The sequence below is a fragment of the Orcinus orca genome, chromosome 14, assembly GCF_937001465.1.
Source record: "Orcinus orca chromosome 14, mOrcOrc1.1, whole genome shotgun sequence".
Taxonomy (NCBI): Eukaryota; Metazoa; Chordata; class Mammalia; order Artiodactyla; family Delphinidae; genus Orcinus; species Orcinus orca.
In genome coordinates this window covers 12,050,264-12,074,880 of record NC_064572.1, presented here as the reverse complement: position 1 = coordinate 12,074,880, position 24,617 = coordinate 12,050,264, and the positions used below count along the sequence as shown (strand labels likewise).

The following is a 24,617-nucleotide window of genomic DNA, read 5'->3' as shown; positions in this document are numbered from 1 at the left end:
AAATGTCCATCGACAGATGAATGGATAAAGAAGATGTAGTGTGTGTGTGTGTGTGTGTGTGTGTGTGTGTGTGTGTGTGTGTATATATATAGGAATATTACTCAGCCATTAAAAAGAATGAAATAATGACATCTGCAGCAACATGGACGAACCTAGAGATTATCATACTAAGTGAAGTAAGTCAAAAAAAGAAAAATACCATATATCATTTATATGTGGAAGCTACAATATGATACAAATGAACATATCTACAAAACAAAAACAGATTCACAGATGTAGAGAACAGACTTGTGGTTGCCAAGGGGGAGGGGGCTGGGGAAGGGAAGGACTGGGAGTTAGGGATTAGCAGTTGCAAACTGTTGTATATAGGATGGATAAACAACAAGGTCCTACTGTACAGCACAAGGAATTATGTTCAATATCCTATTATAAACCATAGTGGAAAAGAATATGTATATACATATGTATAACTGAGTCACTTTGCTATAAAGCAGAAATTAACATTGTAAATCAACTATAGTTCAATAAAAAATTTTTTTTAATTCAGGGGAAAGATAACTGAGTACTGAAAGATCACAAGCCACTAACAACAACAAAAAAAGTGGGAGGTGGAATATAAGAAGCATTAAAAGAGAACAGAAGAGAATAATTGAAAAAGTAGCAGTGAAGTATAAAACATAGCTTTGAGCATCCTTGCAGCAAGAAGAAAAAGATGCAATTCTCTTTTTTCAATAATAAAACCACCTCAGTTTTTTCTCTTTCCCTGAGCTAACAGTAATTTGTCAAAAGAATATATAAGGGGCATCAAGTAAGATAATGAAGAACATATCACACTTGATAGCATCTTTATAACACATTCACTGGTATTTCAGAAGTGACTATTTCTTAATTCAGGCCTCAGCTGAAGCCCAGGACAAAAAGCTTAGTTTTGTAAAGGCAGTTATACTGAGGGCTCAGATGGTTTTATTTTGCTTCCTGGTGACTTCCTGCTGCAACCTAAGTAATAAAAACTTAGCCTTTCTCAAACTGTGACATCAGAATCATCTAGGGAGCACATTTAAAATGACGAGTCCTGGACCATAACTCCAACCTACTGAATTAGAATCTCTGTATGTCCAACCTGAGAATTCATATTTCTAACAAGCACCCCAGGCACACTTCATCGGACTCCCCTTCCTAGACATGTTACCTCAGCTGGGCTTTCTACCTTTAAATGACAGTAATTCCAAACTGAAGTCACTTATAATAAACTAAACAACAGGTATTCTATTTGGCTATCCCTAGTTCTACAGCACACGGTTGATAAGGGTTATGGTTTAATCTGATAATTAAAGACCACATTTTCTGGCCTTGAGGGCCAGGAATTATAGATATTTATATTTACTATATTTATGACTATAAATTATGCTCTAACAAAAAACAATATATCATGATGATTTTCCTATAGACGGGAATTAAGTATTCTAAGAAAGGAGTATTTTTTTCTAATTCACAGTAATAACAACAATAGCAAAAACAATAATCTCTAACTTAAAAGGTTCTTACTTCCTGTCAGGCACAGTTCTAAGTGCTTTATATGTATTAATTCACTGAATCCTCCTAACAATCCTTTGAGGTGGAACAATTTGCAAGCTTGTGGGCTACACAAATACCACTAACTTACAGGAGCAAGAATTCTCTCTGAGGAAGCAACCTCCTATCTGTTCAAAGCCTCAAACCAGTACACACTTGAGTACCAAATTTTCTGCATCTATAAGGTATGGAAGAGGTGACCTGGAGCCTAAAATACTTTAACTTAGAAACTACCAAATGCCTATTTCTCCTTTAATAAAATCTGCTACAAATTTTAAGAAGGGCTATATCCCAGTAATAAGTTATAAAATACATCTTGAAATAACAAGTGCATTACCTAATTAGTTACACTAGTTACAGTATTTTTATTTGAATACTATTATGTGTCTGTCAAAGACAATGACTTTGCTTTCGACATAATGTTTAAATGTTCTTCTAGACTGCAGTTAGTCAATAGGTTTAGCTGTTTCTTCCATCCACTCCCAGAACATGAAAACATATCATGTCATCACATTTAAACACATATTCCTCTTTCTATTTCCTCTGGTAGGAAGACAAAAGCATGATTCATCCAAAAGCTGTACCAAAATGCTCCAAAAAGAGCACTTTATACATATTTCATGTATCAAATAAATCATGTAAACTCTGATTCTCAATGGTATTATTTCAATAAAGTCTATGAAAAAAAGAACATTAAAAACTTTGGAATAACAACAGCAACAAAACAACACTGATGAAGTACAACTGACAAATGTTATTTTTAAAAATACCTTGGGCCATATAACCTAGCTCATAAATAATGTCAACAGCCTACATACAGTACTGTCAAAATGTTACAAAAGTCATAAAATGTTAAATAAACAACTTTCCTCTTTGGGGAGAAAAGAAGTGTAACAATAGTAAAGATTAGATATAAATTTTCTTTACATGGGATACCAAGAAACCCATATCTAATGTTAATCAAGTAAAAAGCCAGTGCAGAATTTTTGTGGCATAAACAGAAGATTAAAAGACCTATAACTGCTGTATCAAAACCTCACGGTAACTGCAAACCAAAAATCTACTACTACCACACACACACACACACACACACAAAGAAAAAGCAATCCAAACACAACACTAAAGACAGTCATCAAATCAAAAGAGAACCAAAGAGTAAGGAAAGAAAAAAGACCTACAAAAACAAATCCAAAACAATTAACAAGCTGGCAATAAGAACATACATATGGGTAATTACCTTAAATGTAAATGGATTAAATGCTCCAACCAAAAGACACAGACTGGCTGAAGGGATATAAAAACAAGACCCATATATATGCTGTCTACAAGAGACCCACTTCAGATCTAGGGACACATACAGACTGAAAGTGAGGGGATGGAAAAGGTTATTCCATGCAAATGGAAATCAAAAGAAAGCTGGAGTAGCAATACTTGTATCAGACAAAATAAACTTTAAAACAAAGACTGTTACAAGAGACAAAGAAGGATACTACATAATGATCAAGGGATCAATCCAAGAAGAAGATATAACAACTGTAAATATGTACGCACTGAACATAGGAGCACCTCAATATATAAGGCAAATGCCACCAGCCATAAAAGAAGAAATCGACAGTAACATGATAATAGTGGTGGAATTTAACACCCCACTTTCATCAATGGACAGACCATCCAGACAGCTAATCAGTAAGAAAACACAGGCCTTAAATGACACATCAGACCAGATGGATTTTTTTGATGTTTACAGAGCATTTCATCAGATAGCAGCAGAATACACATTCTTTTCAAGTGCACATGGAATATTCTCCAGGATAGATCACATGCTGGGCCACAAAGCGAGCCTCGGTATATTTAAGAAAACGGAAATCATTTCAAGCATCTTTTCCGACCACAACAGTAGGAGATTACAATTCAACTACAAGAAAAAAATTGTAAAAAACAAAAACACATGGAGGCTAAACAATATGCTACTAAACAACCAATGGATCACTGAAGAAATCAAAGGGGAAATCAGAAAATACCTAGAGACAAATGAAAACAAAAACGCGACAATCCAAAACCTATGGGATGCAGAAAACCCAGTTCTAAGAGGGAAGTTTGTAGCAATACAATCTTACTTCAGAAAACAAGAAATATCCCAAATAAACAACCTAACCTTACACCTAAAGCAACTAGAGAAAGAAGAAACAAAACCTAAAGTTAGTAGAAGTAAAGAAATCATAAAGATCAGAGCAGAGGGACTTCCCTGGTGGTGCAGTGTTGAGAATCCACCTGCCAGCGCAGGGGACACGGGTTCGATCCCTGGTCTGGGAAGATCCCACGAGCCGCGGAGCAATTAAGCCTGTGCACAACTACTGAGCCTGCACTCTAGAGCCCGCGAGCCACAACTACTGAAGCCCACACGCCCTAGAGCCCGTGCTCTGCAACAAGAGAAGCCACCGCAATGAGAGGCCCGTGCACCACAACGAGGAGTGGCCCCCCCCACTCACCGCAACAACAGAAAGCCTGTGCACAGCAACGATGACCCAATGCAGCGGGGAAAAAAAAAAGATCAGAGCAGAAATAAATGAAATAGAGATGAAGAAAATAGAAAAAAGATCAATAAAACTAAAGGCTGAAAAAAAAACCTAAAAGGTGATTCTTTGAAAAAGATAAACAAAATTGATAAACCTTTAGTGAGACTCATCAAGAAAATAAGGGAGAGGGCTCAAATCAATAAAATTATAAACGAAAAAGGAGAAGTTACAATGGACACCACAGAAATACAAAGGAGAGAGACTACTACAAGCAACTATACACCAATAAAATGGAAAACCTAGAAGAAATGGACAAATTCTTACAACAGTACAATCTCCCAAGACTGAACCAGGAAGAAACAGAAAATATGAACAGACCTACCACAAGTACTGAAATTGAAACTGTGATTTAAAAAACTCCCAACAGACTTCCCTGGCAGTCCAGCGGTTAAGACTCCATGCTTCCACTGCAGGGAGCACGGGTTCAATCCCTGGTTGGAGAACTAAGATCCCTTCTGCTTTGCAGTGTGGCAAAGAAAACCAAAAAAAAAAACCAAACAAAAATCTCCCAACAAACAAAAGCCCAGGACCAGATGGCTTCATGGGGGAATTTTATCAAAAATTTGGAGAAGAATTAACACCTATGCTTCTGAAACTATTTCAAAAACCTGTAGAGAAAGGAACACTCCCAAACTCATCCTATGAGGCCACCATCATCCTGCTACAAAAACCAAAGATACCACAAAAAAAGAAAATTACACGCCAATATCACTGATGAACACAAACACAAAACTCCTCAACAAAATACTACCACAATACATTGAAAGGATCACACACCATGATCAAGTGGGATTTATCCCAGGGATGCAAGGATTTTTCAATATCTGCAAGTCAATCAGTGTGATACACCACATTAACAAACTGAAGAATAAAAACCATATGATCATCTCAATAGATGCAGAAAAAGGTTTTCACAAAATTCAACACAGATTTATAATAAAAACTCTCCAGAAAGTGGGCACACAGGGAACCTACCTTAACATAATAAAGGCCATGTATGACAAACCCATAGGTAACAACATACTCAATGGTGAAAAGCTGAAAGCGTTTCCTCTAACATCAGGAACAAGACAACAATTTCCATTCTCCCGACTTTTATTCAATGTAGTTTTGGAAGTTCTAGCCACGGCAATGAGAGAATAAAAATAAAGGAATCCAAATTGGAAAAGAAGAAGTAAAACTGTCATTGTTTGCAGATGATATGATACATACATAGAAAATCCTAAAGATGCCACCAGAAAACTACTAGAGCTCATCAATGAATTTGGTAAAGTTGAAGGATATAAAACTAATACACAGAAATTTGCTGAAGTTCTATACACTAACAACAAAAGATCACAAAGAGAAATTCAAAAGACAATCCCATTTATCATCACATCAAAAAGAATAAAATACCTAGGAATAAACCTACCTAAGGAGGCAAAAGACCTGTACTCCAAAAACTTTAAAATGCTGATGAAATAAATCTAAGATGACACAAACAGATGGAGAGATATACCATGTTCCTGGATTGGAAGAATCAATATTGTCAAAATGACTATATTACCCAAAGTAATCTACAGATTCAATGCAATCCCTATCAAATACCAATGGCATCTTTTGCAGGCCTAGAACAATTTTTTAATTTGTATGGAAACAAAAAAGACCCCAAATAGCAAAGCCAATCTTGAAAATGAAAAACGGAGCTGGAAGAATCAGACTTCCTGACTTCAGACTATACTATAAAGCCACAGGAATCAAAAGAGTATGGTACTGGCACAAAGACGGACTCACAGATCAATGGAACAGGTATGAAATCCCAGAAATAAACCCAAGCACCTGTGGTCAACTAATCTACGACAAAGGAGACAAGAATATACAATGGAGAAAAGACAGTCTCTTCAATAAGCAGTGCTGGGAAACTTTGACAGCTACATGTAAAAGAATGAAATTAGAACATTCTCTAACACCATACACAAAAATTACTCAAAATGGATTAAAGACCTAAATGTAAGACGGGATACTATAAAACTCTTACAGGAAAACATAGGCAGAACACTCTTTGACATAAATTGCAGCAATATATTTTTGGATCCACATCCTAGAGTAATGAAAATAAAAACAAAAATAAACAGGACCTAATTAAACTTAAAAGCTTTTGCACAGCAAAGGAAACCATAAACAAAATGAAAAGGCAACCTACAGAATGGGAGAAAATATATGCAAATGAAGTGACTGACAAGGGATTAATCTCCAAAATATATAAACAGCTCATGCAGCTCAATTAAAAAAAAAAAAAATTAACCCAATCAAAAACTGGGCAGAAGATCTAAATTAGACATTTCTCCAAAGAAGACATACAGAAGGCCAAAAAGCACATGAAAAGATGTGTAACATCGCTGATTCTTGGAGAAATGCAAATCGAAACTACAATGAGGTTCGTAACTACAATGAGGTATCACCTCATGGTGGTCAGAATGGCCACCATCAAAAAGTCTACAAATAATAAATGCTGGAGAGGGTGTGGAGAAAAGGGAACCCTCCTACACTGTCAGTGGGAATGTAAATTGGTACAGCCACTATGGAGAACAGTATAAAGGTTCCTTAAAAAACTAAAAATAGGGAAGTCTCTGGGCAGTCCAGTGGCTAGGCCTTGGCGCTTTCACTGCTGGGGCCCAGGTTCGATCCCTGGTCACGGAACTAAGATCCTGCAAGCTGCATGGTGCAGCCAAAAAAAAAAAAAAAACTAAAGTGAAAATAGAGCTACTATATGATCCAGCAATCCCACTCCTGGGCACATACACAGAGCAAACCATAATTCAAAAAGATACATGCACCGCAATGTTCACTGCAGCACTATTTACAATAGCTAAGACATGGAAACAGCCTAAATGTCCACTGACAGAGGAATGGATAAAGCAGGTGTGGTACATATATACAAAGGAATATTACTCATCCATAAAAGAGAATGAAATAATGCAATTTGGAGCAACATGGATGGACCTAGAGATTATCACATGAAGTGAAGTAAGTCAGACAAAGACAAATACCATATGATATCACTTATATGTGGAATCTAAAAAATGATACAAATGAACTTATTTACAAAACAGAAACAGACTCACAGTGAAGTAAGTCAGAAAGAGAAAAACAAATACCGTATGCTAACACATATATATGGAATCTAAAAAAAGAGGTTCTTACGAACCTAAGGACAGGACAGGAATAAAGATGCAAACGTACAGAATGGACTTGAGGACACAGGGAGGGGGAAGGGTAAGCTGGGACAAAGTAAGAGAGTAGCACTGACATATATACACTACCAAAGGTAAAATAGATAGCTAGTAGGAAGCAGCCGCATAGCACAGGGAGATCAGCTCAGAGCTTTCTGACCACTTAGAGGGGTGGGACAGGGAGGGTGGGAAGGAGATGCAAGAGGGAGGGTATATGGGGATATATATACACACATAGCTGATTCACTTTGTTATACAGCAGAAAATAACACAACACTGTAAAGCAATTATACTCCAATAGAGATGTTTAAAAAGAAAAAAAAGAAACAGACTCACAGACTCCAAAAACAAACATGGTTACCAAAGGGGGGACTTCCCTGGTGGTGCAGTGGACAGGACTCCACATTCCCAATGCAGGGGGCCCAGGTTCGATTCCTGGTCACGGAACTAGATCCCACATGCATGCCACAACTAAGGAGCCTGCGTGCTGCAACTAAGGAGCCCATGAGCCACAACTAAGGAGCCCACATGCCACAACTAAGGAGCCCATGTGCTGCAACTAAGGAGCCTGCCTGCTGCAACTAAGACCCCATGCAGCCAAATAAATAAATAAATATTTTAAAACAAAACGAACATGGTTACCAAAGGGGAAAGGTGGGGGGGGATAAATTAGGGGGTTGTGATTAACATATACACACCACTATATATAAAATAGATAACTAACAAGGACTTACTGTATAGCACAGGGAATTCTACTTAATATTCTGTAAAAACCTATATGGGAAAAGAATCTGAAAAAGAACAGATACATGTATATGTATAACTGAATCACTTTGATGTCAACTATACTCCAATATACAATAAAAATTTTTAAAAATGGAAAAAATCTAGCATGGAATTCTGATGGCATGAACAGCAGATTAAAAAACCTACATTTTTGAGGGTCAGGGTACCTGCATCCTGGAAAAAAAAAAAAAAAAAGACCTGTAACTTTGAAGGGCCATATGATGACCCAAGTTAAAGAATGTACCTACTCTACCTTGTGACTAATTTTCAAGGACTGTAAACCAAGAGGTTAATAAGGGCACAGTTTTTCAATAACCTGGTTTATTTATTGGTTTAAAAGAACTGTATTCACCAATATGACAACATGAACCAAAATTTAAGTGTAAAATATACATAATATTTTGTATATGTGTTTTTTAAATTTTTTATTATCTTTTATTTATTTTTTTGCGGTACGCGGGCCTCTCACTGTTGTGGCCTCTCCTGTTGCGGAGCACAGGCTCCGGATGCGCAGGCTCAGCGGCCATGGCTCACAGGCCCAGCCGCTCCGCGGCATGTGGGATCTTCCCGGACCAGGGCACGAACCCGTGTTCCCTGCATCGGCAGGCGGACTCTCAACCACTGCGCCACCAGGGAAGCCCCATGTGTTTATTTTTTAGAGAAGCACAGTTAAGTATTTAGGGATGAAACGCCACTACGTACATCACTTAATTTAAAATGCTTAAGCAAAAAATAAAAGAAATGTAGCAAATATGGCAAAATGTTAACAACTGTTAAACTGACATAACAAGTATACCCAGGTGCTTCCTACACTAGTCTGTTTACTTTTCTGTACGTTTGAAACATTTTATAATGAGTACCAAAAAAGTACACATAGCCTCCTTAAATCTATTCTACTTCTAGGAATTAATCCTACAAATATAGCTCTGCCCACTAAAAAAGGCCTAGAAACAATGACCAACCCAGTAGCAATAAGCACCCTTAGAGCTCAGATTGAGGCCTCCAGGGCTTCCCTGGTGGCGCAGTGGTTAAGAATCTACCTGCCAATGCAGGGACACGGGTTTGAGCCCTGGTCCGGGAAGACCCCACATGCCACGGAGCAACTAAGCCCATGCGCCATAACTACTGAGCCTGCACCCTAGAGTCTGCGAGCCACAACTACTGAGCCCATGTGCCACAACTACTGCAGCCCACGCGCCTAGAGCCCGTGCTCCACAAGAGAAGCCACCGCAATGAGAAGCCCGCGCACCACAAGGAAGAGTAGCCCCCGCTCACCGCAACTAGAGAAAGCCCGCACGCAGCAACAAAGACCCAACACAGCCAAAAATAAAAATAAAAAATTTATTTTTTAAAAAAATGATTGAGGCCTCCAAATGCTATTTGCCACTTAAAAAAAAAAATCAGGCTCTTGGAGAAATGGCTGATTGTGATGTGAGGCAAAACACATGTATGATAAACCTTGCACATTTGATAGTTTCCTTATCCTATGAGGAATAAGGAAACTATCAAAAATCATTGGGTCACATCAAAAGTACTGAGGAGCCAGTTTGAAAGGGTTTCTACTTGCCAAAGATGGGATAATTTGAGCAATCAATAAGAATAATAACAGCAATGGACTGAAATTTATCAAATATGTTTAAACCCATGACTTTATAAAGACTGTTTTTAAGTTCACTAGTCTTCTAGTGCATCAACTCATTATCATGAAGACTGATAAATAAGGAAAGAATCAAACATTTATCCTGCCTTTCAGTCACTCAATTATTTTGGAAAGTAAGTAATTAACACGGGGAAGTTTCCATGACATAATTTGTCCAGCTACTTGTCTCATACACCAGAAGAAAGATGATAAAAGAAAGAAAATTATCAGAATGTCACCACTTTACAAGCCCAAATGAGATAATGGATGTAAGCCATATACACCAACAGCTGCTACCATATAGCAAAAAGAGACCCGACTCAACTATACATCACCTATAGAGAATTCAAAAAATAAAATATCATACCTGAATCTAATCAAGCCTATACATAACTACCAACTTACAGGGAATGCAGGGGACAGAAAAACGTATTAATGACATCATGGGAATGCAACCAGAAAAATTCAGAATATGGGAAATTGTACAAGACAAACAGCATAATTTTTTCAACAAATAAATTGTAAGGAAGAAAAAAAAGGAATCAATGCGGGAAATCCTGTATCCAACCAACAGGACTGCCAGAAAAAAAAAAAAGGCAGGTAAAATAAAAAGGTCAAATTACCAAAGGTATCTTAGAAGAAAACTTCTCATAACTGAAGAAACACTATGAACTCAGACTGAGCAGGATTAACCTCGAATACAGCAAAGACAATGAATGAAGAAACACCCACAGATGGACACAGCTCCTTTCAGAATAAGCCCTTTTGTACTGTATTTTTACTATGGTCACGTTTTATGTTAATAAATACTAAGAGAAAGAAAACACAGCAGCAAGGCTTCCAGAAGATCTGATACTCCCCACGGGGCCCGCATACTCTGCTTTGCAGTGTCTATGGGATGGCCAAGGCGTCAGCCCCTGCTTTCCTGGGGTGAAGCAGATTTGTGGAGTTTCACAGTTTAATGAAGGCTGTCTGCTAGGAAGCCCTCTGAGCCTCAGGACCACCCTGGGGAATATGCGGAGGGGCTGGGATCAGCGCCGCCCCAAGGGGGTGGTGAGGGAGCTCACCGCTAGCTTAAGTGAAGCGTACAGCCGGCTGTTTACACTGAGGCGAAGGGAGGCGTTATGGGAGTGATTCTAAGTCCAGCGGCATGAGCGGCCAGAGGAATTGGGCCTCTGGGCCCCCATACAGGGCTGCTTGCCACCCCTATGCTGCACGTGGGGTCTCCCGGGGTCCTCCTTACTCCTCCAGGTTCCAGAGCTCGGGAGAGAGCATGTCCCAGGGCCCTGAGCGGCCTGGTTCCCACCCACCCTTCTCGCTCCCCATCTGCCCAGCACTGAAGCTGGACTCTCCCAGGAGGAGAAGGCAAAGAAGTCTCCATCTCCCAGCTGCAGACAACTGACTTCCCTCAGCTCCTGCTGAAGGGCAACAGAACAAAACCAGCTCCCCAGAGAAAGCAGCCTGGCAGAGCAGGTGCAGAGGGCGTGGGTGGACTGAGGAACGGGACCCACTGGCTGTGGCTCTGCCTCCATGGGTCTGGGTGCCGCCTGGTCCTCTGAAGTACGGAGGCACACTTGTCAAACGTTCAGATACTGTGACTTTAGAAACAGAAGAACTGAAGTAAAGGAGTGAAGCTTTTTTTTGTGAACAGTGACTATCCCCCAAGTGGCAGCCAGACGCAGGAAGGCCCACCCAGAGATCGTACCTGGAGCCTGCGGACAGCAGTGGGAGCCACCGGCTTGGACTTAACTGGGGGGCCTGAAGGAGAGGCCTGGGAGGAGCTGAGGATCATCCTAGGCAGAGGGGACTAAAGTGCTTTAGCAAACAGCCCAGCCAGCTCTAGAGGCCCTGCCCAGATCCCCTGCAGGAGTGCCCGGCCCTGTGACCACCTGGGGCACCAACTGGTTAGGGCTGGGAATCTGTGCTCAGAGCTCCGCCCACTGCAGCCCTAAAGGAGATAAAACAGAAATCGCTAGCACACAGCAGCAGATCAATCCCCACTACCTTCATTCCTTCCCCTGAACTGACACCTCCCTGAGCACTATTAACCCTTCACAGCTCCAGATACGCCCTTACTTTGTGTTTCTTCAGCATTTTACTCAGCACAGGGGTGCAGAGGCAGAGCACCTGGGTTAAATTCTGCCTCATCAATTCCTAACCAGGTCTACTTAACCTTTCTGTGCCTCAGTGTCCTCATCCAGAAAACAGGGATGATGCTGTCTACCTCACTGGATGAGAGATCATTCAGTCATTCAACAAACATACTGAACACCTACTAGGGACTTGGAGTGCTAGGCACGGCAGTTCCAGGTGCTCAGCATACACCAGTAACTAGTCTAAGTGCCTTTAAGCCTTTAGCTCATTTAGTTGTCACAACAGCCCTGTAACAATATCCAGTGAAGTAACCCCAGGAGTAAGTACTAAATCTGTGTTGAATTTCTCTGCATCTTTGTACCAATCCCACAGGTGATCTCTAAAAGAAATCCAAGAGTAGCACCAACTGAGGTAGAGTAATGGAAAGAATGCCCCATACAATGATATAATTAATGAAGAGTAAATATGCAGTAGTTCCCGCTTTGCAGAATTATAATTTTCAGGGGGAAAAAATGTCTGATAATACATACATGAAGATAGTATCAAAATCACAGGCAATTTAATAAATGAAAGTAATATATACCACATCAGATTTGCTAAACTATCAATAAATAGTTTCCATCTAAGTTACTGTATTTGTGAGGTGCCACTCCAATCTGCCTTTAGGAACTGGAATGTACTCCCCCGAGCTGCTGGGCGTACTGGCTTTTGGCAGTTAGCACTCAAGTGTGGGCCCTCTTTTAGAATTGTCTCCACTGAAAAAAGCACCTTGCTCCAGAGCACACCTCCTACCTAAGGCAACCAGAACCCAGTGAAAGATTATCATACCTCAACTATGAAAGACTCTGAAGGGCCTTCCTATCTTCAGCGTTCCCCCATGGGGTCAGCTGAAACCCTTATTTAGAATAATCACAGTCCAACTTCTCCCTCCGCCCAATCCACTCCCTTTCATTAGGATCAATCCTAAGAGTACTCCCTAATACAATTTTTGAACAGTAAACTTCCTAAATGTGAATCTCCATCTAAATCTGCTTCCCAGAACACTGGGGTATTAGAAATTTCCAAGAACTGGACATTGACCCAATACTTTCAGACAGCAACTTGGCAATATGCGTCAAGAATTTTAAAATATTCATATTCTTGAGAAGCAATGGAACAGAAATGGTATGGGTTCTAAAGCAGAGATTTAAATCCCAGCTCTTTAAAAGAAAGCTTTGAGACCTGAGTCTTGGTCTCCTCATCGACAAAAATGGGACAAATAACATCTATATTTTAGAGTTGTTGTTATAATGTTAGAGTTGTAATAATGTTCTTGTTCAAAGTGGAGAGCATATGTAAAAGCACCTGGTACACAATGTTGCTTAATTAACAATTAAGGTTGCTCATCAGCTGACTTTAAATATTCACTGATTGGTTCAAGATGGCAGAGTAGAAGGACGTGCTCTCACTCCCTCTTGCGAGAACATCGAAATCATAATTAACTGAACAATCATCGACAAGAAGGCACTGGAACTCACCAAAAAAGATACCCCACATCCAAAGACAAAGGAGAAGCCACAATGAGATGGTAGGAGGGGCGCAATCACAGTAAAATCAAATCCCATAACCACTGGGTGGGTGACTCACAAACTGGAGAACAATTATACCACAGAAGTCCACCCACTGGAATGAAGGTTCTGAGCCCCACGTCAGGCTTCCCAACCTGGGGGTCTGCCAACAGGAGGAGGAATTCCTAGAGAATCAGACTTCGAAGGCTAGTGGGACTTGATTGCAGGACTTCGAGAGGACTGGGGGAACAGAGACTCCACTCTTGGAGGGCACACACAAAGTAGTGTGCGCATCGGGATGCAGAGGAAGGAGCAGTGACCTCACAGGAGACTGAACCAGACCTACCTGCTACTGTTGGAGGGTCTCCTGCACAGGCGGGGCGTGGCTGTGGCTCACTGTGGGGACAAGGACACTGGCAGCAGAAGTTCTGAGAAATACTCGTTGGCGTGAGCTCTCCCAGAGTCTGCCATTAGCCCCACCAAAGAACCTGGGTAGGCTCCAGTGTTGGGTCACCTTAGGCCAAACAACCAACAGGGAGGGAACCCAGCCCCACCCATTAGCAAACAAGCGGATTAAACGTTTACTGAGCTCTGCCCACCAGAGAGCAACAGTCAGCTCTACCCACCACCAGTCCCTCCTATCAGGAAGCTTGCACAAGCCTCTTAGATAGCCTCATCCACCAGAGGGCAGACAGCAGAAGCAAGAAGAACTACAATCCCACAGCCTGTGGAACAAAAACCACATTCACAGAAAGATAGACAACATGAAAAGGCAGAGGACTATGTACCAGATGAAGGAACAAGATAAAACGCCAGAAAAACAACTAAATGAAGTGGAGATAGGCAACCTCCCAGAAAAAGAATTCAGAATAATGACAGTGAAGATGATACAGGACCTTGGAAAAAGAATGGAGGCAAAGATCGAGAAGATGCAAGAAATGTTTAACAAAGACCCAGAAGAATTAAAGAACAAACAAACAGAGATAAACAATACAATAACTGAAATGAAAAATACACTAGAAGGAATCAATAGCAGAATAACTGAGGCAGAAGAACGGATAAGTGATCTGGAAGACAGAATGGTGGAATTCACTGCTGCAGAACAGAATAAAGAAAAAAGAATGAAAAGAAATGAAGACAGCCTAAGAGACCTCTGGGACAACATTAAACGCAACAAAATTCGCATTACAGGGGTCCCAGAAGGAGAAGAGAGAGAGAAAGGATGCGAGAAAATATGTGAAGAGATTATAGTCGAAAACTTCCCTAACATGGGAAAGGAAGTGGCCACCCAAGTCCAAGAAGCACAGAGAGTTCCACACAGGATAAACCTAAGAAGAAACCCACCGAGACACAAAGTAATCAAATTGGCAAAAATTAAAAACAAAGAAAAATCACTTTTCTTTGCAAGAAAAGTTGCAAGGGACAACAAGTAACATACAAGGGAACTCCCACGAGGTTAACAGGGGATTTCTCAGCAGAAACTCTACAAGCCAGAAGGGAGTGGCATGATATACTGAAAGTGATGAAAGGGAAGAACCTAAAGCCAAGATTACTCTAGCCAGCAAGGATCTCATTCAGATTTGACAGACAAATCAAAAGCTTTAGAGGCAAACAAAAGCTAAGAGAATTCACCACCACCAAACCAGCTCTACAACAAATGCTAAAGGAACTTCCCTAAGTGGGAAACACAAAAGAAGAAAAGGACCTACAAAAACAAACCCAAAACAATTAAGAAAATGGTAATGGAAACATACATATCGATAATTACCTTAAACGTGAAGGATTAAATGCTCCAACCAAAAGACACGGTTCGCTGAATGGATACAAAAATAAGACCCATATATATGCTGTCTACAAGAGACCCACTTCAGACCTAAGGACACATACAGACTGAAAGTGAGGGGATGGAAAAAGATATTCCATGCAAATGAAAGAAAGAAAGCTGGAGTAGCAATACTCGTATCAGATAAAATAGACATTAAAATAAAGAATGTTACAAGAGACAAGGAAGGACACTATATAATGCTCAATGGATCAATCCAAGAAAAAGATAAAACAATTATAAATATACATGCAACCAACATAGGAGCACCTCAATACAGAGGGCAACTGCTAACAGTTATAAAAGAGGAAATCAACAGTAACACAATAAAGGTGGGAGACTTTACACCTCACTTACACCAATGGACAGATCATCCAAACAGAAAGTTAATAAGAAAAAACAAGCTTTAAATGACACAATAGACCAGAGAGATTTAATTGATATTTACAGGACATTCCATTCAAAAACAGCAGATAACCCTTTCTTCTGAAGTGCGCATGGAACATTCTCCAGAAGAGACCACATCTTGGGTCACAAATCAAGCCTCAGTAAATTTAAAAAACTTGAAATCATATGAAGCATTTGTTCTGACCACATGCTATGAGATTAGAAATGAATTACAGGGAAAAAACCGTAAAAAACACAAACACATGAAGGCTAAACAATATGTTACTAAATAACCAAGAGAACACTGAAGAAATCAAAGAGGAAATCAAAAAATACCTAGAGACAAATGACAGTGAAAACATGATGATCCAAAACATACGGGATGCAGCAAAAGCAATTCTAAGAGGGAAGTCTATAGCAATACAAGCCTACCTCAAGAAACAAGAAAAATCTCAAATAAACAATCTAACCTTACACCTAAAGGAACTAGAGAAAGAAAAACAAACAAAATCCAAAGTCAGCAGAAGGAAAGATATCATAAAGATCAGAGCAGAAATAAATGAAATGGAAAATAAAAAAACAACAGCAAAGATCAATAAAACTAAAAGCTCGTTCTTTGAGAAGATAAACAAAACTGATAAACCATTAGCCAGACTCATCAAGAAAAAGAAAGAGAGGACTCAAATCAACAAAATAAGAAACGAGGGCTTCCCTGGTGGCGCAGTGGTTGAGAGTCCGCCTGCCAATGCAGGGGACACGGGTTCATGCCCCAGTCCAGGAAGATCCCACATGCCACGGAGTGGCTGGGCCTGTGAGCCATGGCCACTGAGCCTGCGCGTCCAGAGCCTGTGCTCTGCAACACGAGAGGCCACAACAGTGAGAGGCCCGCGTAACGCAAAAAAAAAAAGAAAGAGGGCTTCCCTGGTGGTGCAGTGGTTGAGAGGCCGCCTGCCGTGCAGGAGACACGGGTTCATGCCCCGGTCCGGGAGGATCCCACATGCCGCGGAGCGACTGGGCCCATGAGCCATGGCTGCTGAGACTGCGCGTCCAGGGTCTGTGCTCCGCAGTGGGAGAGGCCACAGCGGTGGGAGGCCTGCGTACCGCAAAAAAACCAAAAACCAAAAAAAAAAAAAAAAAAGAAATGAAAAAGGAGAAGTTGCAACAGACACCACAGAAATACAAAGCATCCTAAGAGACTACTACATGCAACTCTATGCCAATACAATGGACAACCTGGAAGAAATGGACAAATTCTTAGAAAGGTATAACCTTCCAAGACTGAACCAGGAATAAATAGAAAATATGAACAGACCAATCACAAGTAATGAAATTGAAACTGTGATTAAAAATCTTCCAACAAACAAAGTCCAGGACCAGACGACTTCACAGGTGAATGCTATCAAACATTTAGAGAAGAGTTAACATCCATCCTTCTCAAATTCTTCCAAAAAACTGCAGAGGAAGGAACACTCCCAAACTCATTCTATGAGGCCACCATCACCCTGATACCAAAACCAGACAAAGATACTACAAAAAAAGAAAATTACAGACCAATATCACTGATGAATATAGATGCAAAAATCCTCAACAAAATACAAGCAAACAGAATCCAAAAAAACATTAAAAGGATCATACACCATGATCAAGTGGGATTTATCCCAGGGATGCAAGGATTCTTCAATATATGCAAATCACTCAATGTGATACACCATATTAACAAACTGAAGAATAAAAACCATATGATCATCTCAATGGATAAAGAAAAAGCTTCTGACAAAATTCAACACCCATTTATGATAAAAACTCTCCAGAAAGTGGACACAGAGGGAACTTACCTCAACATAATAAAGGCCATACACAACATACCCACAGCAAACATCTCAAAGGTGAAAAACTGAAAGCATTTCCTCTAAGATCAGGAACAAGACAAGGATGTCTACTCTCACCACTATTATTCAACACAGTATTGGAAATCCTAGCCATGGCAATCAGAGAAGAAAAAGAAATCAAAGGAAGACGAATTGGAAAAGAAGAAGTCACTGTTTGCAGATGTCACTGTTTGCAGATGACATGATACTATACATAGAGAATCCTAAAGATGCCACTAGAAAACTACTACAGCTAATCAATGAATTTGGTAAAGCTGCAGGATATAAAATTAATGCACAGAAATCTCTTGCATTTCTATACACTAATGATGAAAAATCTGAAAGAGAAATTAAGGAAACACTCCCATTTACCATTCCAACGAAAAGAATAAAATACCTAGGAATAAACCTACCTAGGGAGAGAAAAGACCTGTATGCAGAAAACTATAAGACACTGATGAAAGAAATTAAAGATGATACAAACAGATGGAGAGATATACCACGTTCTTGGATTGGAAGAATCAATAATGTGAAAATGACTATACTACCCAAAGCAATCTACAGATTCAATGCAATCCCTATCAAATTACCAATGACATATTTTACAGAATCAGAACAAAAAAATCTTAAAATTTGTATGGAAACAGAAAAGACCCCGAATAGTCAAAGCAGTCTTGAGGGAAAAAAACGGAGCTGGAGGAATGAGACTCCCTGACTTCAGACTATACTACAAAGCTACAGTCATCAAGACGATATGGTATTGGCACAAAACCAGAAATATAGATCAATGGAACAGGAAGGAAAGCCCAGAGATAAACCCACGCACCTATGGTCAACTAATCTATGACAAATGAGGCAAGGATATACAATGGAGAAAAGAGTCTCTTCAATAAGTGATGCTGGGAAAACTGGACAGCTACATGTAAAAGAATGAAATTAGAATACTCCCTGACACCATACACAAAAAACCACTCAAAATGGAGTCGAGACCTAAATGTAAGACTGGACACTATAAAACTCTTAGAGGAAAACATAGGAAAAACCCTCTTTGACATAAATCACAGCAAGATATTTTTTGATCCACCTCCTGGAGTAATGGAAATAACAACAAAAATAAACATATGGGACCTAATGAAACTTAAAGGCTTTTGCACAACAAAGGAAACTACAAACAAGACGAAAGGACAACCCTCAGAAAGAAAAGAAAAAAGAAAGGAAGGGAAAGGAAGGGATAGGAAGGGAAAGGAAAGGGGGAGAGACCTTCAAGATGGAGGAGTGAGATGTGGAGATCACCATCCTCTCCACAAATACATCAGGAATACATCTATATGTGGAACAACTCCTACAGAACACCTACTGAACGCTGGCAGACAATCTCAGACTTCCCAAAAGGCAAGAAACTCCCCCACGTACCTGGGTACAGCAAAAGAAAAAAGGAAAAACAGAGACAAAAGAATAGGGACGGGACCTGCACCAGTGGGAGGGAGCTGTGAAGGAGGAAAAGTTTCCACACACTAGGAAGGATCTTCACTGGCAAGACAGGTAGTGGAGGGGGGAAGATCGGAGCCACAGAGGACAGCGCAGCCACAGGGGTGCGGAGGGCAAAGCAGAGAGATTCCCGCACGGAACATGGGTGCTGACCAGCACTCACCAGCCCGAGAGGCTTGTCTGCTCGCCCGCCAGGGAGAGGACTGGGGTTGGCTGTGTGAACACAGCCTGAAGGGGGCTAGTGCGCCACAGCTAGCCGGGAGGGAGTCAAGGAAAACGTCTGGACCTGCCTAAGAGGCAAGAGACCATTGTTTCAGGCTGTGCGAGGAGAGGGGATTCAGAGCACTGCCTAAACGAGCTCCAGAAACGGGCGCGAGCTGCAGCTATCAGTGCGGACCCCAGAGACGGGCATGAGACGCTAAGGCTGCTGCTGCCGCCACCAAGAAGCCTGTGTGCAAGCACAGGTCACTATCCACACCTCCCCTCCCTGGAGCCTGTGCAGCCCGCCTCTGCCAAGGTCCCGGGATCCAGGGACAACTTCCCCGGGAGAACGCACGGCACGCCTCAGGCTGGTGCAAAGTCTCGCTGGCCTCTGCCACCGCAGGCTCTCCCCGCATTCCATACACCTCCCTCCTGGCGGCCTGAGTGAGCCAGAGCCCCCTAATCAGCTGCTACTTTAACGCTATCCTGTCTGGGCAGGGAACAGATGCCCTCAGGTGACCTACATGCAGAGGCGGGTCAAATCCAAAGCTGAACCCCAGGAGCTGTGTGAACAGAGAATAGAAAGGGAAATCTCTCCCAGCAGCCTCAGGAGCAGTGGATTAAATCTCCACAGTCAACTTGATGTACCCTGCATCTGTGGAATACCTGAATAGACAACGAATCATCCCAAAATTGAGGCAGTGGACTCTGGGAGCAACTGTAGACTTGGGGTTTGCTTTCTGCATATAATCCGTTTCTGGTTTTATGTTTATCTTAGTTTAGTATTCAGAGCTTATTATCATTCGATTTATTTACTGATTTGGTTGCTCTCTTCCTTCTTTTTAACATATAGATATATATTCTTTTCCTTTTTCTCTTTTTGTGAGTACGTATGTGCATGCTTCTTTGTGTGATTTTGTCTGTATAGCTTAGCTTTTACCATTTCTCCTAGCGTTCTGTCTGTCCATTTTTCTTTATTTTTAATATAATTTTTAGCGCTTGTTATCATTGGTAGATTTGCTTTTCTGTTTGGTTACTCCCTCTTTCTTTTTTTTAAATTACTTTTTAGTTTTTAAATTTTCAATAATTTTTTAAATATCTTTCTTTTAATTATTTTTTCCTCCCCTACCCTCCCCTCCTTTCCTTCCTTTTCTTTTTTTTTCCCTTTTCTTCTGACCCATGTGGCTGGCAGGGTCTTGGTGCTCCGGCGGTGTGTCAGGCCTGTGCCTCTGAGGTGGGAGAGCTGAGTTCAAGACGTTGGTCCACCAGAGACCGCTCAGCTGCATGTGATATCAAACAGCAAAAGCTCTCCCAGAGACCTCAAACTCAATGCTGAGACCCAGCTCCACTCAACAACCAGCAAGCTACAGTGCTGGACACCCTATGCCAAACAACTAGCAAGACAGGAACACAACCCCACCCATTAGCAGAGAGGCTGCCTCAAATATAATAAGGTCACAGACACCCCAAAACACACCACCAGACGTGGTCTTGCCCGCCAGAAAGACAAGATCCAGCCTCATCCACCAAAACACAGGCACTAGTCCCCTCCACCAGGAAGCCTACACAACCCACTGAACCAACCTTAGCCACTGGGGGCAGACACCAAAAACAGTGGGAACTATGAGCCTGCAGCCTGTGAAAAAGAGATCCCAAACACAGTAAGATAAGCAAAATGAGAAGACAGAAAAACACACAGCAGATGAAGGAGCAAGATAAAAACCCACCAGACCTAACAAATGAAGAGGATATAGGCAGTCTACCTGAAAAAGAATTCAGAATAATGATAGTAAAGATGATCCACAATCTTGGAAATAGAATGGAGAAAACTCAAGAAACGTTTAACAAGGACCTACCAGAACTAAAGAGCAAGCAAACAATGATGGACAACACAATAAATGAAATTAAAAATTCTCTAGAAGGAATCAATAGCAGAATAACTGAGGCAGAAGAATGGATAAGTGACCTGGAAGATAAAATAGTGGAAATAACTACTGCAGAGCAGAATAAAGAAAAAAGAATGAAAAGAATTGAGGACAGTCTCAGAAACCTCTGGGACAACATTAAATGCACCAACATTCGAATTATAGGGGTCGCGGAAGAAGAAGAGAAAAAGAAAGGGACTGAGAAAATATTTGAAGAGACTATAGTTGAAAACTTCCCTAATTCAGGAAAGGAAATAGTTAATCAAGTCCAGGAAGCACAGAGAGTCCCATACAGGATAAATCCAAGCAGAAACACGCCAAGACACATATTAATCAAACTATCAAAAATTAAATACAAAGAAAAAATATTAAAAGCAGCAAGGGAAAAACAACAAATAACATACAAGGGAATCCCATAACGTTGACAGCTGATCTTTCAGCAGAAACTCTACGAGCCAGAAGGGAGTGGCAGGACATATTTAAAGTGATGAAAGGGAAAAACCTACAACCAAGATTACTCTACCCAGCAAGGATCTCTCATTCAGAGTTGACGCGGAAATTAAATCCTTTACAGACAAACAAAAGCTAAGAGAGTTCAGCACCATCAAACCAGCTTTACAACAAATGCTAAAGGAACTTCTCTAGGCAGGAAACACAAGAGAAGGAAAAGACCTACAATAACAAGCCTAAAACAATTAAGAAAATGGTAACAGGAACATGCATATCGATAATTACCTTAAATGTAAATTGATTAAATGCTCCAACCAAAAGACACAGACTGGCTGAATGGATACAAAAAGGAGATCCATGAGACGCTAAGGCTGCTGCTGTAGCCACCAAGAAGCCTGTGTAGCTATCAATGGAACAGGATAGAATAGAACAGGATAGAAAGCCCAGAGATAAATCCATGCACATATGGTCACCTTATTTTTGATAAAGGAGGCAACAATACACAATGGAGAAAAGACAGCCTCTTCAATAAATGGTGCTGGGAAAACTGGACAGCTACATGTAAAAGAATGAAATTAGAACACTTCCTAACACCATACACAAAAATAAACTCAATATGGATTAAAGACCTAAATGTAAGGCCAGACACTATAAAACTCTTAGAAAAAACATAGGCAGAACACTATTACATAAAAAACAGCAAGATCCTTTTTGACCCACCTCCTACAGAAATGGAAATAAAAACAAAAATTAACAAATAGGACCTAATGAAACTTAAAAGCTTTTGCACAGCAAAGGAAACCATAAACAAGACGAAAAGACAACCCTTAGAATGGGAGAAAATATTTGCAAATGAAGCAACTGGCAAAGGATTAATCTCCAAACTTTACAAGCAGCTCATGCAGCTCAATAACAAAAAAACAAACAACCCAATCCAAAAATGGGCAGAAGACCTTAACAGACATTCCTCCAAAGAAGATATACATATAGTCAACAAACAATACATATAGCCAACAAATACATGAAAGAATGCTCAACATCACTAATTATTAGAGAAATGCAAATCAAAACTACAGTGAAGTATCACCTCACACTTGTCAAAATGGCCATCATGAAAAAATCTACAAACAATAAATGCTGGAGAGGGTGTGGAGAAAAGGGAACCCTCTTACACCGTTGGTGGAAATGTAAATTGATACAGCTGCTACGGAGAACAGTTTGGAGGTTCCTTAAAAAACTAAAAATAGAACTACCGTATGACCCAGCAATCCCACTACTCAGCATATACCCTGAGAAAACCATAATTCAAAAAGAGTTATGTACCACAACGTTCACTGGAGCTCTATTTACAACAGCCAGGACATGGAAGCAACCTAAGTGTCCACTGACAGATGAATGGATAAATAAGATGTGGCACATATATACAATGGAATATTACCCAGCCATAAAAAGAAATGAAATTGAGTTATTTGTAGTGAGGTGGATGGACCTAGAGTCTGTCATACAGAGTGAAGTAAGGCAGAAAGAGAAAAACAAATACCGTATGCTAACACATATATATGGAATCTAAAAAAAAAAAGAAAAGAAAAATGGTTATGAAAAACCAAGGGGCAGGACAGGAATAAAGATGCAGATGTAGAGAATGGACCTGAGGACATGGGGAGGGGGAAGGGTAAGCTGGGACGAAGTGAGAGAGTGGCATGGACATATATACACTACCAAATGGCAAACAGACAGCTAGTGGGAAGCAGCCGCATAGCACAGGGAGATCAACTCAGTGATTTGTGACCACCTAGGGGGTGGGATAGGGAGGGTGGGAGGGAGACGCAAGAGGGAAGAGATATGGGGATATACATATATGTATAAGTGATTCACTGTTATAAAGCAGAAACTAACCATTGTAAAGCAATTATATTGCAGTAAAGATGTTAAAAAAATATATATATAAATGCAAAAATAATACTCAAAATTCACAAAATAAATAAATAAATAAAAGAAACAAGAAAGGAAGGGGAAGGAAAGGGGAAAGGAAGGAAGAGAAGGAGGGAGGGAGGGAGGAGGAAAGAAAAGAACACATAGATACAGAGAACAGATCAGATTGGTGGTGCCAGAGGTGGAGGATGGAGGTGGCTAAAATGGGTGAAAGGGGTCGAAAGGTACAAACTTCCAGCTATAAAATAAGTCCTGGAGAGATCTTAAAATTCTCAAAAATGTATAAGTATGTGTGGTGATATATGTGAAGTAGACTTATTGTGGTGATAGTTTTACAATGTATACAAACACTGAATCATTATGTTGTATACCTGAAACTAATATTATGTCAATTATATCTCAATAAAAAAGGAAATACAAGTAAAATGATGCTACAGAAACAGATAAATATATACCAAATCGTAAGTTAAAAATGGTAACACAAAATTGTATTTATATCAATTTAAACTACAACATACACATGGATTAATAAGAGAAATTCCACAAATATTACTTCATTTTTGAGCTTAGGATTATGGGAATTCAAGATTTTTAATTAGTGTTTAAAGTTTACTCAGAAGATATTTTAAGGTTGACTTAATATAAAATAGCAACACTGAATAATTAGATAAGTGTGTAATCAAATAAAGCCATGGATATCACAGGATATTGTCACAGAAAGAAAACAACGGTATAACAGAGGTATATATAACTTGGTTGTTAGTTTCCTCAAAACTGGTGTTATAAAGCACTGCTGAGAAGCCTACCCAGAAACTACAAAATAAACACACACACACACACACACACGCACACACACAAATCATAAATTACCTGCCATAGGAGGGACAATGCCAGAAAAACGCACTGTTGCATGTTCTCCATTAACTTCGACTCTCCGACCAATGACATCTGATGTCAAAGTGTCATTCATCATAACATTGCCAGAATCCAAAATATGAGGAGATCTAGGAAGAAAACACAACATTGACAAGGACGTAGTAAAACTCTTTAAAAAATATTTTTTTTAACTTTACGTAGCTATTCATGAGGTCAACGCTTCTACCCAATTTAGTCTTCAC

General features: G+C 40.2%; 1 protein-coding gene across 4 annotated transcripts in view; it reads right to left on the bottom strand.

The window, feature by feature from the left end:
• The window catches only part of TBCE (tubulin folding cofactor E), a 109,794-nt gene that overhangs the window by 51,809 nt on the left and 33,368 nt on the right, over window positions 1-24,617 (bottom strand). For all 4 annotated transcript variants that reach the window (XR_004484097.2, XR_004484098.2, XM_004271548.4 and 1 more), the window contains one exon: window positions 24,370-24,503. Coding sequence is in view for 2 of the 4 variants with exons in the window: in XM_004271548.4 (XP_004271596.3) it covers window positions 24,370-24,472 (103 nt within the window). In the remaining 2 variants the exon portion in view is untranslated. Of the gene's footprint in view, window positions 1-24,369; window positions 24,504-24,617 lie in introns of those variants that run through there.